The sequence below is a fragment of the Lipotes vexillifer genome, unplaced genomic scaffold (genome assembly GCF_000442215.2).
Source record: "Lipotes vexillifer unplaced genomic scaffold, Lipotes_vexillifer_v1.1 scaffold397, whole genome shotgun sequence".
NCBI classification, from domain to species: domain Eukaryota; kingdom Metazoa; phylum Chordata; class Mammalia; order Artiodactyla; family Lipotidae; genus Lipotes; species Lipotes vexillifer.
The window spans coordinates 3,097,719-3,115,404 of NW_006772681.1; the positions used below are offsets into that span (position 1 = coordinate 3,097,719).

The window sequence follows — 17,686 nt, forward strand, 5'->3', positions numbered from 1 at the left end:
CGCGGAGTAGTACTTCCGGGGGCCTGTAGCTGGGGACAGCAGCCGCTTCGGGCGCAGGACTGCCACCGAGATCATGCTACTGAGAACCTCTTGGAGGCTGATGGCCGCGGCCGCCCCCGCCGCTCTGTGGCCGAGGGCGAAGGCACCCACTCGGGGGCTGCGCCTGCGCGGTACGCTCCGGGGCTCGCTCGCTGCCACTTCCCCGGAGGGGAGGATCTCTCCCCTGGGCGCGGGGGCGCACCTGCGTATTCAGGAGCTTCCCTCTTCCGCCCGCTACCCAGACCCTCTGACCCTTCCTCTTGGCCGCACCCCTCAAACTTTCTCATGCCGGCCCTCCGAACGGTTGACTTCGCCGCGCGCCCCCATCCCGCACTTCAGATCCTTCCCTGCAGGCCCTTAGAGCCCTTGATGCTCGGCCTTCGGACCTCTCCTGGCCAAATTTTAGAGATGCCAGTTGTCCAGCCAGTAACCTTTGAAGGAGATCTTACATACCGTCTCCACATTCCTTCTCAGTGGCTTTGCCCTTTCAGAGGTCTCCTCACTCCCAACGATGCAATTTGAATGTTGTCTCAGCACCCCCCTCCAAGAACCCTGTCTCTCTCCCTTACCTCTTTACAGTTGGCTCAAGTTTTCTGATGTTTTGTTTCCTTTTCCACTGAGATTCGACCTCAGCACCCCTTAAATTTATCTCACCTCCATCCAGCTTTTACCTTCTACTGTCTTGGATGCCCTGTGTGCAGAGTTGCATCCTCTCACGTGGCCACTCCGTTCTATTTTTTGTCAGTTGTAGACCATGCTCCCCAGTCTGCTGCTCCCTCAGATGCAGCCACTGCTCCGGAGGCGGAATCAGTGCTGCGACCTCTGTATATGGATGTGCAAGCTACAACTCCTCTGGTAAGGATCAAGGGGCAGCTTTCCCCAAGCTGTTTTTAGAAATTATATTGTAGAAGTGGCAATGCACAGAAATGGCTGAATCCCTGTAGAAGTAAGAGCCATTGAGAACTGTGTGTTGGGAAAAGCAATGAACCAGGAGTCAGGAGGCTTAAGTCCTCTAGAAATGGCTTTACTACTTACTAGCTATTGATCTTGGACACATCACTCAGTGTAGGCACTCTGGTAGTAGTTAAAAGCATAGGCTCTGGAATTAGCCGGATTGCTACTTACTACGTGAATTTGGGCAAGAATTAAACAGGTTAAAAGACATAAAGTAGCCCTTAGAACAGCGCCTGGTACATGATAAACACTTGAACATTAATGCACGTTTTCATCAACATGTGGACTCTGTCATGTCCTGGGCTCTTGTAGATCACATTTCTTGGCAGGAGTGGAAACACCTGCAGACACGGCTATCAGGACAGGGCAATGTTTGTAGATTATCTGAGCAGATGGTAGAATAATCTGATTTAAGATGGGTTGGTAGGGGAGTATATTAGGCTAACATTTGGTTAGTACCTGAGGGGATGGAAGAATGTTTGAGGCCTAATCTAGGCAGGGTCTGAAGGGTTGGGAGTGTGCTGAGGCAGGATGGGCAGGTCTCAGGGGATGCAGTGGGGCCCGAGTTAACTATGGGCTCGAGGAGACTGATCTATTCTGTTATGCTCAGGACCCTCGGGTGCTTGATGCCATGCTCCCTTACCTAGTCAACTACTATGGGAACCCACATTCCCGGACACATGCTTATGGCTGGGAGAGTGAGGCAGCCATGGAACGTGCTCGCCAGGTTAGTACAGAGGACTCTAGGAGGTTCTGATGTCAGAGGGTCAGTGGCCTGTGGGAGGCATTTATTTTTTTGTAGCTGTGGGTGGAGGTGGAAATGGCTTGGGGCTCTCTCAGGAAGAGATTCAAAGAACAGGCCTTTGGAGTCCCTCTGAAGGCATTTGATTAGTTCCCACATTTCCTAGCTAAGTGACCTTTGGCAAGTTATCTGATTTCTCGAAGCCTCAGTTTCCTCACACTGAAAATGGAGATTGGGAAGGGCCTGGGTTCGATCCCTGGTTGGGGAACTAAGATCCTGCAATCCGCCCAACATGGCCAAAAACAGAAAGAAAGAAAGAAAAAGAAAATAGAAATTGTAGTAGTTCCTACTTCTTAGGGTTATTGGGTGGATTAAATCAGACAGTTCTGGTGACGTGTTTATATATTTATTTATTTATTTATTTTTGGCTGTGTTGGGTCTTCGTTTCTGTGCGAGGGCTTTCTCTAGTTGCAGAGAGTGGGGTCCACTCTTCATCGCGGTGTGCGGGCCTCTCACTGTCGCGGCCTCTCTTGTTGCAGAGCACAGGCTCCACACGTGCAGGCTCAGTAGTTGTGGCTCACGGGCCTAGTTGCTCCGCGGCATGTGGGATCTTTCCAGACCAGGGCTCGAACCTGTGTCCCCTGCATTGGCAGGCAGATTCTCAACCACTGCGCCACCAGGGAAGCCCTGGTGATGTGTTTATTAACATGATGCATATACATACTAAGAGCTCAATAAGTGCTTTTTCAAAAACACCAAAGTTATTATTTTGTATTGGGCTGGAAAAGAGCCTGGGATCTGGGATGCAGCTGAATATATCCCCTTGTCTGATTCTAGTGGGTACAGAGCTGCTTCTTGAGCAGTTGATAGAATGCAGTGGAGCTCTTCTTGCTCCAGACCTTTGTCTTAGTTGTCGCTGCAGCTGCATTCCTGCCTAGGGAATTGATGCTACTTATTTTTGTTTCTTGGCTTGCAGCAAGTAGCATCTCTGATTGGGGCTGATCCTCGTGAGATTATCTTCACTAGTGGCGCTACTGAATCCAACAACATAGCAATTAAGGTAAGAGAAGGGAACCAAAGGGCATATCTGGGCTTTCCTGACCTGGGAGGTGGTGTCCTGCCATCATTTAGGCTCATATATATTTCCCAGCTACCCACTTTCACCCTATTGTGAAGAAAATACAGACACATACTCCTTCTGATTTGTTGCTTCCTTCAGCCCTTTGCAGTCTACTCTATCTTAAGTCTTTGCTCCTGTTGAACGGAGTTCAGTGAGGTAGCTGGATAGGAAAGGAGGTGGCTCTTGGACCATCAACCATGTGGTGTTTTGGACGGCAGCTACTTCAAAGAGTAAATAATGGTGACTCAACCCTTTTCCCCATCCTTTTCATCTAGTCACAGTGAAGTCCAGAATCACTTGTAATTGGATATATTTCTCTGCTTCTTGTTACCAGCTTCACACATATCTGTGATTTCAGGGCTGCCTTCCTCTCAGCCTTCCCTTTCTTTCTGATGAGATCTGTTTGCAGCAAGTTCCTCCTGTTTTCTTTCGATGTCCCCGTTTTGTACTGGTTGCTGTGGTGCCTTCTGCAGACATTCACTTGATCACCCATTCTGAGATTAGTCACTCTATCCTTAGGACCTACCGATCTTCGGTGCTAACAAAAGTAAAATTCCAGTCTCAGTAGTCATGTCGGTGTTTCACAGAACATAAACACGTCTGACTGGGTCTGGTTGCCAGGGTCAATTGTGTAAATACCAAGGCTCTGATAAATTGTGGGCTGCTGTAGGTTCAACTCTGGCTCTACCCCCTCTCACCACTGTCTCTCACCTGTGTTGCCAGTATGGCTTTTTCTGACCTTGGACTGAGTAAAGGAGGCCTAGACCTGGGCTAGGTTCCAGAGTCATCAGTACTCTGCCTGATCCCTTTAGAAGGAAGGTATCCTTCCTTGGGACTGCAGAGGCCACAGAGCCAGGGGTGTGGTCTCTCCAAAGATGAGAATGGTTTCTGGAATGGGGAGCATTTTCAGAACTTTGAAAATGTTTGCTTTGAAGGTTTCCGCAGATTCCCAAACCTAGAGGCCAAGGATTGCTAGAGTAGTTGCGACAGCTTTCCTCTGGTCTCTTGGACGGGTAGAGTAAATATCTGTCTGTTATCAGAGGATTCAACACTTTGGGTAAGTGAGATAGGAGGTGGGGAGGGAACTTCTAATGTTTTCATTTTTATGTTCCTTGTCCTCAAGAACATACAGTTTTTATGTAGTTATAATTTTGGCCTAATTAGTTTCATATTCTGCTTTTAAAGTAGTATTCTTATAAGCTCTGGAAGGGACTGGGTTGCACATTTTATTTTAATTTTTTTAAAGGAATTCATGCATATGTGGTGAGATTTTTTGTTTTTTAACCCTATGGAAAGGTTTAAAATAAAGTATAGGTCTTCCGGGCTTCCCTGGTGGCGCAGTGGTTGAGAATCTGCCTGCCAATGCAGACGACACAGGTTCGAGCCCTGGTCTGGGAAGATCCCACATGCCATGGAGCAACTGGGCCCGTGAGCCACAATTACTGAGCCTGCGCGTCTGGAGCCTGTGCTCCGCAACAACAGAGGCCGCGATAGTGAGAGGCCTGCGCACCGCGATGAAGAGTGACCCCCACTTGCCACAACTAGAGAAAGCCCATGCACAGAAATGAAGACCCAACACAGCCATAAATAAATAAATAAATAAATACATTAAAAAAAAAAAAAAGTATAGGTCTTCCACTTCTTCCTCCCCTATTCTGACCTCAAGTCTGTTTAGTATTGTTCTAGAAAACAAATTATACATGCATATGAATTTGTTTTTAATATTTTCACATATTGTAGCATGCCACATTTATTCTTCTATAACCATTAATAACATATCCTATGTTTTTCCATTTCAAACTCCATAGTTTTTAATATAACTATATCCTTTTTCATGGAGTTATTGCAGTTTACTGTTCATTTCTCTGTTGTTGGTGTTTAATCTTTCTGTTTTTTTAAGGATTGTAAATATAACTAAAGCATATTTTGTCTCTAAAGCTTCATCTATCCTTTGAAATATTTCCCTAAGGCAGGGGTCCCCAACCCCCGGGCCATGGACCGCTACCGGTCTATGAACCAGGCTGCACAGCAGGAAGTGAGCGGCAGATGGGCGAGCGAGTGAAGCTTCATCTGCCGCTCCCCAACGCTCTCATTACTGCCTGAACCCGGCCCCCTCGCCCCCCATCCATGGAAGAACTGTCTTCCATGAAACCTGTCCCTGGTGCCAAAAAGGTTGGGGACCGCTGCCCTAAGGTAAATTCCCAAAAGAGGAATCACAGTAAAGAGTGAATTCAGCTTTTAAGACATCTTTGTAAATGATTTCTGAAGAGATTATAGTGTAAATAATGCCATCAGCAAGGAATGCGTCTATGAGTTTCACTTCTGCACTGCCAGCTTTGGGTATCACCATATTTGTATGTTTTGTATTTAAATAGAAATAAAAGAGAAAGACTTTTCCTGGGATGCAAAGATAGCAATGTTCCCCATTTTCCACCTATGGTACAATAAAAAATATATTTGGTCTTTGTCATGTGTTCCTGGCACAGGGCTTCTAAAACCTTGCAGTTTCCTGAATGCTAGGAATGTGTTTTGTTATTCATAACAAGCCCCTTTGTACCATACCTGAGTTTCTGGTGATGAAGTGATTCATGGTGGGCCCTTAGATAGTTTCAAGGGACATGCTGGCCAATCCAGAAGGACCAAGAATGTGATTAGAGAGTTGTAACTTTCATCTGGGGAAGAGAGGGGGGCTGGAGATTGAGTCCAGTCATATGGCCAATGATTTAATCAGTTGTGCCTGTGTTATGAAACCCCCATAAAAACTCTGGAAAACAAAACTCAGAGGAGCTTCCAGGTTGGCAAACTCATGGTTGTACTGGAAGGTGGCATTCTTCGATTTACGGGGAGAGGGCATGGAAACTCTGTGCCGCTCCCTGCCCCAGAACACCCTGTGCATCTCTTCCATTTGGTTGTTCCTGGGTTGTATCCTTTGTGATAAAGCTATGATAGTAATATAGTGTTTTCATTGAGTTCTGTGAATCATAGAGAATTATTGAACCTTAGGGGACTGTGGGAAGCCCTGTATTTGTAGCCAGCTGGGGAAGTATGGGTGGGTGACTTGTGACACCTAGGCCTTACGGCTGGCATATGAAGTGGAGGCAGTCTTGCGGGACTGAGGCCCTTAACCTGTGGGATTTGCGCTAATTTGGGATAGTTAGTGTCAGAATTAAATTGAATTATAGGACATGCAATTGGTGTCAGAGAATTGATGTTGGAGCATACTGCCTTTGTCCACTTACTCCCTACAACTAGGATGGAAGTCACTGCTGGCTCTCTGAGTATATTCTTCTTCCTCTCACCACTGCCGATTTCTAGGGGGTGGCCAGGTTCTACAGATCACGGAAAAAGCACTTGATCACCACGCAGACAGAACACAAATGTGTCTTGGACTCCTGCCGTTCACTGGAAGCTGAGGGCTTTCAGGTCACCTACCTCCCAGTGAAGAAGAGTGGGATCATCGACCTGAAGGTAAGAGGGACAAAATAGGAGGAGCCTGGCTTCAGCCTATAAATCTGTCTCTTCAGCCTCAGCTGGAGCTTGAAGGACTAAATCTAATGGTGAGGGAGGGGTTTAGAGAAATAGGCCTTGCAGTGTGACTCAGAGTATGTTCCCCTTGAGTGTGTACCATCCTCCTTTTCTGTGGAAGATTTGTTTCTCAGCTTTGTTGGTGCTTCCTGGTCTGTGTGACAGCCACCACGGGAAAGCTCTGGCCTCCTTCTCCCTGCACTGATGTTTCTCATCCTTCAAAAGAGTAGGTGTAGTTTTTGTGAATAATATTTCCCTTTTTGGCCCATATCTTTATATGTCAATTTTGGGTCCAAGTATCTTCTCCACCAAATTTTGGATATCAGCATCCCTAGACATCCCTAGACAAATCCATTCCTGGACAGATCCCTGTGATGTGCAAATGAGATAATTTTACTATTTTCTTTGCAACCTGGAGGGCTTTTATTTCTTTTTTTTGCCCAGTTCAATAAAAGTGGTGAGAGCAGATACCCTTGTTTTCTTCCTGATCTTAGATGAAAGCTTTCGCCATTAAGTAGGATGTTAGTCCCTGCCCTCAAGGAGCTGATATTCTAGTGAAGGGGACAGTTAACATGTAAACAAACACATAAATGAAATAATTATGAATTGGGATATATGCAATAAAGGAAGTAAACAAGAAACTGAGAGAAACATAACATTGAGAACCTACATTAGACCAGTGTCAGGGAAAGCATAATATTTGTTGGGAGGTTGATTACTAGTTTCTTTAAGATAAATATTTTAGTCAAATGTGGTCCCTACCTCAGTGTTGAAAATAGTAGCCTTGTTTTTTACTACTTACTTTGTTCTTTGCTGCTTTTTACTCTGACAACCTTATGTAGGAAAGGCTCCCCCTCTTTTTTTTTATTAAACTTTTAATTTTTAAATATTTATAGATTCTCATGCAGTTTTCAGAAGTAATACAGAGAGATCTCATGTACCCTCTATCAGTTTCCCTTAATGATAACATCTTGAAGAAGTATAGTATAATATTACAACCAGGATATTGATGTTGATAGAATCTATCCATCTTGCTCTGATTTCCCCAGTTTTACTTGTACTCACTTGTGTGTGTGTTTAGCTCTATGCAGTTTCATCACATGTGTAGTTTCATTGTAACTATCACCACAATGACGCTTCATGGTCTTTTTTTTTTAAGACTGATTAATTAATTAATTATTTTATTTTTGGCTGTGTCGGGCCTTAGTTGTGGCACGCAGGATCTTTGTTGACGCATGCAGGATCTTTCGTTGCGGCGCGCAGGCTGTTCATTGTGGTGCACGGGCTTCTCTCTAGTTGCAGCCTGAGGGTTTTCTCTTCTCTAGTTGTGGCATGCAGGCTCCAGGGCACTCGAGCTCAGTAGTTGTGGTGCATGGGCTTAGTTGCCCCACGGCGTGTGGGATCTTAGTTCCCTGACCACGGATCAAACCCAGATCAGATCCGCCTGCATTGTAAGGTAGATTCTTTACCACTGGACCACCAGGGAAGTCCCATGGTCTTCTTTTAAAACTACTAATTTGATCTCCATTTCTTTAATTTTGTCTTTTCAATAATGTTATGTAAATGGAATAATATAGTACGTAACCTTTTGGGATTGGCTCTTTTAATTTAGCATAAGTCTTTGGCGAGTCATTTAAGTTGTTGCATGTCTCAGTAGTCTGTACCTTTTTATTGCTGAATAGTATTCCATGTGATGGAAGTACACAATTTCTTTAACCATTTACCTGTTGAAGGACATCTAGGTTGTTTTTAGGTTTTGGCTATTATGAATAAAGCTACCATGAACATTTATGTATCGGTTTCTTGGTGTGAATTTAAGTTTACATTTCCCTGAGGTAATGCCCAAGAGTGCAATTACTAGGTCATATGGTAATCTCATGTTTAGTTTTTTTTCTTTTTTTGTGGTACGCAGGCCTCTTACTACTGTGGCCTCTCCCGTTGCGGAGCACAGGCTCTGGACGTACAGGCTCAGCAGCCATGGCTCACGGGCCCAGCCGCTCCGCGGTATGTGGGATCCTCCTGGGCCGGGGCATGAACCCATGTCCCCTGCATCGGCAGGCAGACTCCCAACCACAGTGCCACCAGGGAAGCCCTCATGTTTAGTTTTATAAGAAACAAAAGCTACCGAACTGTTTTTCAGTGTGGTTGTACCATTTTAGGTTCCCACCAGTAGTATACGAGTGATCCAGTTTCTTTGCATCCTCGCCAGCATTTTGTGTTGTCACTATTTTAATTTTACCCACTCCGGTAGGTGTGTAGTGAAAGGCCCCTTTTTAAGACTAAGCTTGCATACATTCTGAGTTAGGGAGGACTTTGTTGGTACTATATAGTTTCCTTACTCCTGATGTTCTTAGGAACTAGAGGCTGCCATCCAGCCGGATTCCAGTCTGGTCTCAGTCATGACTGTGAACAATGAGATTGGAGTGAAGCAGCCCATTGCAGAAATAGGTGAGTATCATGGGTGGACCCTGACGCTTGCCCACCACTGAGATCCATCTGAGGAGCAGGACTGGACTAGGAGCTGTAACACTTTATAGAATGAGGTAAGGAAACTAAGAGAGAGAGAGCTTCAGTTCCTTGTTTAAGGACATATTGTAAATAGCATAGCTAGTATTTGAATCCAGGTGTAGTACCCTTTATGTTGTTTTCATTTTATTGCACTTGGTGCAGAAAACAAAACAAAAAACCTCCACCTTTTTTCTCTTCCTCTTTTACCTTTTTTGTTTTAGAACATCTCTTTACTATGCTCATAGAGCCAGAGGCACTCGCCCTGTAACCTCTTAGGTATATTAGCAAATAGATCTGTTAATCTTTGCTTCTTTTAAATCAAAAGGATCTAAAAGTTAACCTGATATATTGAAAGGCCAGTGTTAATGAGGTAGGAAGAGTCTTATGAATCAGAATATCGGGGGTGTTTTGCACTTGCTCTTGTTTATTCTAGTCAAGGGCACTAGAGCTGAGAAAGAGAGAGCGACAGAGACAGAAAGAGAGAGAAGTGATTTACTATGTGGCTAGTGGCCAATGCCATGTATAATTTTGCCTTAGATCTCATGGTATATTGTGGGGCCACTGCCAGGTTACTTCCTAACATTGTACTCTGGTTCTTCCCCTTTGTTGTTTTCTCAGGGCACATTTGCAGTTCCAGAAAGGTGTATTTCCATACTGATGCAGCCCAGGCTGTTGGAAAAATCCCACTCGACGTCAACAACATGAAAATTGATCTCATGAGCATCAGTGGTCACAAAATCTATGGTCCAAAAGGTATTAGCCCCTCCTAGAGTTCCTCCTCTCTGGACCTCCCGGCAAACTCTTTGACAGGTGTTCCTGGGACTCATTGCGGACTCTCACTGCTCTCAGAGGAAATTGTATATTCAGAGTGCCCTGCAGAATGCAAGTGTCATTTAGCAATAGCTAGGAACATGTGCTTATTGGTAGCTTCTAGCAGTTACTATATAGCAGGCCATTCTTCACTGGTCTCTTTAGAAAATACTTTCATGTAGATGTTAATTTGGTTGAGGAACAAAGGTTTTGTCATATTAAATTAGCTGGATAAATCCAGTTATCTTATCTACCCCACTGTGATTTGCAGATCAATATTCTTTGAGTTCTTCATTCCCTCGTGTCTTGCTTTAGCCTTAGGGGAAGATTGTATGGGCTTTTATGTTTCTTGGTGTTTGTTCCTACTTTTAGTAGTCTTTGCTCCTATTAATCTCTCAAGGATACTTGTCTGTTTCCTATGGTCCTATTGGCCTATGAATGTTTTCTAGCTGGAATTCTGCCTCTGCACCCCAATCTTTGGGAAGAGACTACTGTCCTCTATTTTATGGAGGTAGCCATCCAAAATGAACAACTCCTCCTCTCTCTCTTGGGTGAGGGCCTGTGGTGGTTGGTTATGCCAGTACGCTTGCTGTATCTGCGGGGTGTGTCATCTGGATGTATACCTTGTGGAAAAAGGTGTGATAACTCCTGGAAGTCTATAAGAGAGTCTTCTTCTAAAGGCTCCCAGAGGTTGTAAAGAGTGTTTTTGTAAGCCCAACAGGTGTTCTGTCTTTAACTAAAATTGGCTTATTGGCTTTTTTTGTACATAAATCTGTTTTGATAAAATTAACTCATATTGAGCAGAAGCTCTGATCAGCACTTAAATGTGTACAGGTATCCCTCACTATCCAAACTCTTGCTTTTTGAACTCAGGATCTAAATAGATTTAGATAACATTGTATCCTTCACTGTCCAGATGTAGTATCTGAGCACTGACTCTCTGAACCTGGGAACTGCAGAGATTTAGACAGTGTAGGATACTTGAATTTGATTTTATTTTAACGGGGAAATGAAATATTTCTTAATAAATGCAGTTTGGCACATAAATTATTTTAAAACTAGGGTCCTTCATAATAAATTTGGGAACTATTGCCTTGCTTGCTATGGTACCTGTAGTCTCTGCCTCAATAAGTCAGTAGTTGTTCTGTGAGGGAGAAGGTGACCTTCAGCAAGTGCTCACTCTATTCAAAACCCTTGGCTACTTAGTGAATATCTTTGTACATTCATGCTCATATTTTGGTATGAAATTCCTATAAACAGATTTGCTGAGTCACAAGTTGTATACATTTTTAAGTTTTGATAGACCCTAGGAGATCATGCTAATTTTTACTTCCATTCTGACTTCTCCCCTTTTTTTCCCCCTCAAGGTTTTAATTAAAAATTTTTATTCTATTTAGACAAGGTAATATGGTTCAAAATTCAAAAGCTGCAAAAAAGTACACTGTGGAAAGTCTCTCACCTCTGTCTCTTAGCCATGCAGTTCCCTCTAGGGAGACAGTTTCTTGAGTATTTTTCTAGAACTATTTTATGCATTTATAATCACATATATGGGACTTCCCTGGTGGCACAGTGTTTAGGAATCTGCCTGCCAGTGCAGGGGACATGGGTTTGAGCCCTGGTCTGGGAAGATCCCACATGCCGCGGAGCAACTAAGCCCGTGCACTGCAACTACTGAGCCTGTGCTCTAGAGCTCACGAGCCACAGCTGCTGAGCCCGCGTGCCACAACTATTGAAGCCCGTGCCACCTAGAGCTCGTTCTCCGCAACAAGAGTAGCCACCGCAATGAGAAGCCGCACACCACAACGAAGAGTAGGCCCCGCTCACCGCAACTAGAGAAAGCCCATGCACGGCAACCAAGACCCAACATGGCCAAAAATAAATAAATAAATACATTTATAATCACATATATACTTCCCCCCTTCCCCTTTTTACTCAAACAGTAGCATACTACACTCATTGCATCTTCACCTAACAATGCATCTTTAATTTTTTTAAACTAAAGTACAGACATTATTCACATTTCACCAGTGTTCTAACAATGTATCTTGGAGATTTTATAGTGGTAGTACAGGAGCTTCCTCATTCTTTTATACACCTCCTTTGAATTTCAGGCATGGATGTACCATAATTTATTTGCCCATTTTCCTGATTATGGACATCTAAGTTTCCAATTTTTTGCTATTATGAATAATGCTGCACTGCATGATGTCATTTTATACATGCATAGGGAGCGACTTTAAACCATTTTGGCTGTCACTCCTGGTATAAAATAATTTTGATAAGTATTATGCTTTTGCTGCTGTTTCTTCTTTTCCCCCAATCTTTATTTTTTTGAAAAATGTCAAGCTTACAGAAAAGTTGAAAGAATATTTTGACCCCTTTGAAAAGTGATATTTTGTTTCATCTGCATTTTCCTTTTTCTCTTTTTTTGTAATAAACTTTGTTTCCCAGGGGTTGGTGCCATCTACATTCGCCGCCGGCCCCGTGTGCGTGTGGAGGCCCTGCAGAGTGGAGGGGGGCAGGAGCGGGGCATGCGGTCTGGGACAGTCCCAACACCCTTGGTGGTGGGGCTGGGGGCTGCGTGTGAGGTGGCACAGCAAGAGATGGAGGTATGCGGAGAGCAGTTCCCTCCCACAGATTCTTCCCCTGTGCTGGGTCTCCTGTGTTGAGGCTTCTGGGCATGACTGAGTCAGATCTTTGCCAGAAAAGAAGGTTTAAGAAAACCATCTTTGTCCCAGTGCTGCTGGCATCTTATTGAGGGAGGTGTTATGGGCTCCAAAATCCAGGCCCTTCAGTAGTTATCAGCTCATTTATTCTGGGTTATTGAAACCATCTGTCCAGTTATTGAGCATCTCTGTGCTCAGTGCTGGGGATACAGTGGTCTCCATCAGCAACACAGGGCAATAGGTGGGTCAGATGCACAGTCACTTCTGGGCACCGGGCAGGGCTCCTCGTCCTGTGTGTTTCTGAGCTGTTAATGGTCACTATGCTTAGTCCTCCCTTGCCTGCTCCTCAGTATGACCACAAGCGGATATCCAAGTTAGCAGAACGACTGACACGGAAGATAATGAAGAGCCTTCCAGATGTGGTGATGAATGGGGACCCTGAGCACCATTACCCAGGTACAGACGTGCCCATTCTGTCCCCATCTGGAAGAGCTGGAGACTCTGAGCCTTCTCTCATAGTAATTCACTCTTCCAGGCTGTATCAACCTCTCCTTTGCATATGTGGAAGGGGAGAGTCTGCTGATGGCACTCAAGGATGTTGCCTTATCCTCGGGGAGGTGAGTTGGATTGGATAGACAGGGACTGTGGCAGGACCAGTTAGTCTGGCTTTAAGTGTTAGGTTAATAAGCTTCCCATTGTGGAGATGGCAGGCACAAGAGCTCTTGAGAGTAAAAGTCATTTTGTAAGCACCTATTTTTAGCTGGCTGGGCACAGGCTAAAGTTTGCCACCCTAGGAGGGCCTCCTGTGGTAGAGTTTTGTGCCTTTTGTGGTCCCAGGAGATGCATGTATCTGTTCTAGTGTTATTCTGATAGTTCTGTTACAGGCCTCCAGAATTCAAGGGTGCTTCAGAGGCCACCAAGGGTTTAGCTGCTGTCCAGGCCTATACAGATAATGCATTCGGTTGTAGGGGAGTGAGCATCTGGTGCTCTGCTGCCTCTTGGTGTCACACCTAGCTCACGTGGTATCATGCTCTGTCATGCTTTGGCAGTGTCATTCTCAAGGAGGTTATCCTCCACAAGGGCCAGAGCAGCTAGCAGCATCTGGCCCTTTCGCTGTGTCAGATTAGAATGTCTCTTTTGTCTCCATGGTATGACTCCAGGAGTCTGGGGGTGGGAGCAAGACTGGAGGTTTGTGGCCAAAAGCAGATTTATTGCTGAACTGAGCAAGGCTCTGTGTCTTTCTCCTCAGTGCCTGCACCTCTGCATCCCTGGAGCCCTCTTACGTCCTTCGAGCAATTGGCACTGATGAGGATTTAGCTCACTCTTCTATCAGGTCAGTCATTTGAGCTGCAGCATTTATGAAAGGCATCCTCTTTTGTATTATTCTTCTCCTGTTAGAGTCTTCCTCCATTTAGTTAAACTTATCCCTTCTTCATTCTACATGAAAGTTTCTCGAACAGTGTTTCGCAGACCTCATTGACTGTCACCTGGGAAGTCTGTGAAAGATGAAGAGGTCTGAGTGCCACACTAGAGATTCTGATTCATTAGGTTTGGAGGAGGAGTAGGAAACTTCTAGAGTGATTCTCAGGTGGCACACAGACCATGTTCGGAGAAACTCTGCCCTCTAGGGGAAGGACCATGTTCTCTCCATGTCTTTTGTGGAGTAGATCCTCATTGAGTATTTGCTGAATGAATTTACCCTGGTGCCACAGGTCTGATGCAGAGCTCCTCTCTGTGTTTTTTTCAGGTTTGGAATCGGCCGTTTCACTACAGAGGAGGAAGTAGACTACACAGTGGAGAAGTGCATTTACCATGTGAAGCGTCTTCGAGAAATGAGGTATGCACTATTATACCAGAGACCCTTTGGAAGAAATTGCTATGCTGGCTCCTCTCTTATCCTTAGGCTGTGTATTCACACTGCCAGAAACCAAAGTTTGAGAATCCTTGAATTTTAGGATTTAGAGATACCACAAAGCAGGAAAGTGGATCCTCTTGGCTACTTGTTTTCAGAGTATGAAAAGGTGTCATTAAAAACTAAAGAACTGGACTTCCCTGGTGGCGCAGTGGTTAAGAATCCACCTGCCAATGCAGGGGACACGGGTTTGGGCCCTGGTCTGGGAATATCCCACATGCCACAGAGCAACTAAGCCCGTGCGCCACAACTACTGAGCCTGAGCGCCTAGAGCCTGTACTCTGTAACAAAAGAAGCCACCGCAGTGAGAAGCCCACGCACCACAACAGAGCCCCACTTGCCACAACTAGAGAAAGCCCGCACACAGCAACGAAGACCCAACACAGCCAAAAATAAAAATAAATTTTAAAATTTTTAAATAAATAAATTAATTAAATTAAATAACGGGGAATTCCCTGGCGGTCCAGTGGTTAAGACTCTGTACTTCAGGGCTTCCCTGATGGCGCAGTGGTTGAGAATCTGCCTGCTAATGCAGGGGGCACGGGTTCGAGCCCTGGTCTGGGAAGATCCCACATGCCGCGGAGCAACTAGGCCCGTGAGCCACAACTACTGAGCCTGCGTGTCTGGAGCCTGTGCTCCGCAACAAGAGAGGCCGCGATAGTGAGAGGCCTGCAAACTGCGATGAAGAGTGGCCCCCGCTTGCCACAACTAGAGAAAGCCCTCGCACAGAAACGAAGACCCAACACAGCCAAAAATAAATAAATAAATACTCCTGTTCTCTGTTCAAAAGAAAAAAAGACTCTGCACTTCCACTGCAGGGGGCACGGGTTCAATCACTGGTCAGGGAACTAAGATCCTACAAGCCATGCAGCCAAATAAATAAAATTTAATTAAATAATGAAAAACATCTGAATTTATTCAGTTCTTTAGGGGTTTTTGTTGTGTTTTTTTTGGCCGCGTGAGGTCTTCTTTGCTGCGTGTTGGCTTTCTACAGCAGTGGCGAGCAGGGCCTTCTCTTGTTGCGGAGCACAGGCTCTAGGTGCACGGGCTTCAGTAGTTGTGGCGCGCGGGCTTCAGTAGTTGTTGCTTACATATAGCTGAGAAAGACTTGATAACCTCTTGTGTTGGGGTCTATCAGGGCAAGGAGGTAGAGGAGAGACAAGAGCAGATGGAGGCAAGTCAAGGCTTACAGCCCAGGAGCCAGTGCTGGCTGCTTCCTAAGCCTTCACTCATCCAAATACCTCTTCTCTTTGGCAGCCCTCTCTGGGAGATGGTGCAGGATGGCATTGACCTCAAGAGCATCAGGTGGACCCAACACTAGAAGAGTGGGCCTCTGACTTTGTGCTGGCCTGGCTTCTCCTGCCTCATCAACCCATGCACAGCCAGGTACCTTGTTACCGCCAGTGGCTGCTCCATGTTCACACCAGAATTGGTATAGCCCAGTTGACTTCAGCATTGGCCTGCTTCCAAGACAGAAACATGAGAAAACTATCTTTCTCCAGCCTCAGCTCCTTTGGTGGGGAACACTACCCATTTCTCTCCAGGAGTCCTTCTGTGGTCTTATAGTGAGTGGATGTTCTCATCCTGAAACAGGAGGGACATTTGCTATGAATGATATTGCTACTGCTTGGGGAGCCCATACCCTTGGTGGGGGGAGCCTGAGGAACCAGAAGAAGGCTCTTTGTTCAGGGACCCTGATGCTCTACTTGGACATTTGAGTTGTTGCTTACTGCTGCTCAGAGAGATTGACTCCTTCAGAATCAAGCATAATCATCTACGATTTCATCTTTTTTGTGGCTCCAAAGGCTACCTTTTCATATTGACTATAGACTGAACAGCAAGTTTCTTAGAAGGCTCGTCTCCTTTGTGTTCTTGTCCTTCTTTTCTTTTGACCTAATGGAGCCAGAAATATGTGTATGACTCTACCTATTATTGTACTAATTTATGTTTCTTTTTAAAAAATTGTTAATTTGCAAATTAGAGAAATAAAATCACCTTCCTCTATTTATTCTGTGACTTTATGAGAGGCTCAGGGAGAATTCCAAGCTGTACTTGGGAATCGTGGAGTAAGACTACCACTCCACTTGATTTCCATAGCTGAGTCTGCTTGCCTATCTCTTCAGTCAACAGTTTGCATGCCTCTCAGGTGCCTGACATTATTGTGGATATTGGGGATAAACTGGTTAACAGGATCAAAAAGGACCCTCACTGAGCTTTCATTCTAGTAGACAGAAAGTAAGAATTAAACAAAAAGGCTATTATAGATTGTGATGAGTGCTATGGCAGAAATAGAGTGGTAAGGGGAAGTAATGGAGAAAACCTACCATGCTGGGTGTACTAGGAAAGTTTTTTGAGCAGGTGTTAAGCAAAAACATGATTTCTAGCCATCGAAAGAGCTAGGGATGAGTGAGGAATAAGAAGGAACAGCAAGAGCAAAGGGCCTGAGGCATAAAAAAACACGGTGTGTTTGAGAAACTGAGAGAAGGCCAAAATAGCCAGTAGAGTTTTTCCATTTGTGGGTCTGAAACCACAGGTGGGATGTTACCAGCACTAAAAAGGGTGAGAGAAAAAATTTTAGAGTACATCACACAGATATTTTTAAAAATTTTATTGAAGTATAGTTGATTTATAATGTGTTAATTTCTGCTGTACAGCAAAGTTACTCAAACATATATATACTCTTTCTCATATTCTTTTCTATTATGGTTTATCACAGGATATTGAATATAGTTCCCTGTGCTATACAGTAGGACCTTGTTGTTTATCCATCCTATACATACTAGTTTGCATCTGCTAATCCCGAACTCCCAATCCTTGCTCCCCCACCCTTGGCAACCACAAGTCTGTTCTCTATGTCTGTAAGTCTGTTTCTGTTTCGTAGATACGTTCATTTGTGTCATATTTTAGATTCCACATATAAGTAATATATGGTATTTGTCTTTCTCTTTCTGACTTACTTTGCTTAGTATGATAATCTCTAGGTCCATCCATGTTGCTGCTGATGGCATTATTGCTGCGGAGTGCGGCGATGGGGCTGGCAATGCAGGTAATAAAAGAATTTACTGTGTCAGAAGTGAGGGTAGAAAGCGAGATTTATTGAATACACTGCAAGGGAGCAGCAGGCGAGACCAAGAGGGGGTCTGCTGGGGGAGAGAAACTGGGCTTCTTTTATGGTCTCTTCTGGTCACCCTTGGGCGTCAAGGGCATTTGTCCCTGGGAAGGGGCCCTTGGGGCTTGGGGACCTCCCTGTGGCGCATGGGGCCTTTAAGTGGGGGATGGCCCTCCCCCTTGAGGGAGAGAGGGACAGTCCCGTTTCCAGTGGCCACGTTGCTTGCGGTTGAGACAAGGCCATAGAGGCTTGGAACATTCCCAACTGAAGAGCCCTGGTTGGCTGCAGTGGAAGCAGGAAT

General features: G+C 44.9%; 1 protein-coding gene across 2 annotated transcripts; it reads left to right on the plus strand.

Annotated features, from left to right (window-relative positions):
* The first annotated feature begins 17 nt into the window (after positions 1-17).
* On the plus strand, positions 18-16,280 carry NFS1 (NFS1 cysteine desulfurase). 2 transcript variants are annotated; one of them, XM_007447762.1, is made up of 13 exons: positions 18-170; positions 785-894; positions 1,604-1,720; positions 2,712-2,795; positions 6,171-6,323; positions 8,735-8,828; positions 9,507-9,641; positions 12,150-12,307; positions 12,715-12,820; positions 12,900-12,981; positions 13,614-13,697; positions 14,112-14,201; positions 15,534-16,280. In XM_007447762.1, the coding sequence occupies exons 1-13, from the start codon at positions 74-76 to the stop codon at positions 15,595-15,597; spliced, it is 1,374 nt and encodes a 457-aa protein (XP_007447824.1). In that variant the 5' UTR covers positions 18-73; the 3' UTR covers positions 15,598-16,280. The 2 variants fall into 2 exon arrangements, with proteins under 2 accessions (XP_007447824.1, XP_007447825.1); XM_007447763.1 differs by lacking the exon at positions 6,171-6,323 and having other exon boundaries at positions 74-170; positions 15,534-15,756.
* The last annotated feature ends 1,406 nt before the right edge of the window (positions 16,281-17,686 follow it).

Excerpts from the sequence above, each read along its gene's own strand:
- NFS1 (XM_007447762.1), top strand. The coding sequence starts at position 74 with ATGCTACTGAGAACCTCTTGGAGGCTGATGGCCGCGGCCGCCCCCGCC. Across the intron at positions 12,821-12,899 it reads CCCTGAGCACCATTACCCAG|GCTGTATCAACCTCTCCTTT; the intron begins GTACAGACGTGC and ends TCACTCTTCCAG. Across the intron at positions 12,982-13,613 it reads GTTGCCTTATCCTCGGGGAG|TGCCTGCACCTCTGCATCCC; the intron begins GTGAGTTGGATT and ends CTTTCTCCTCAG.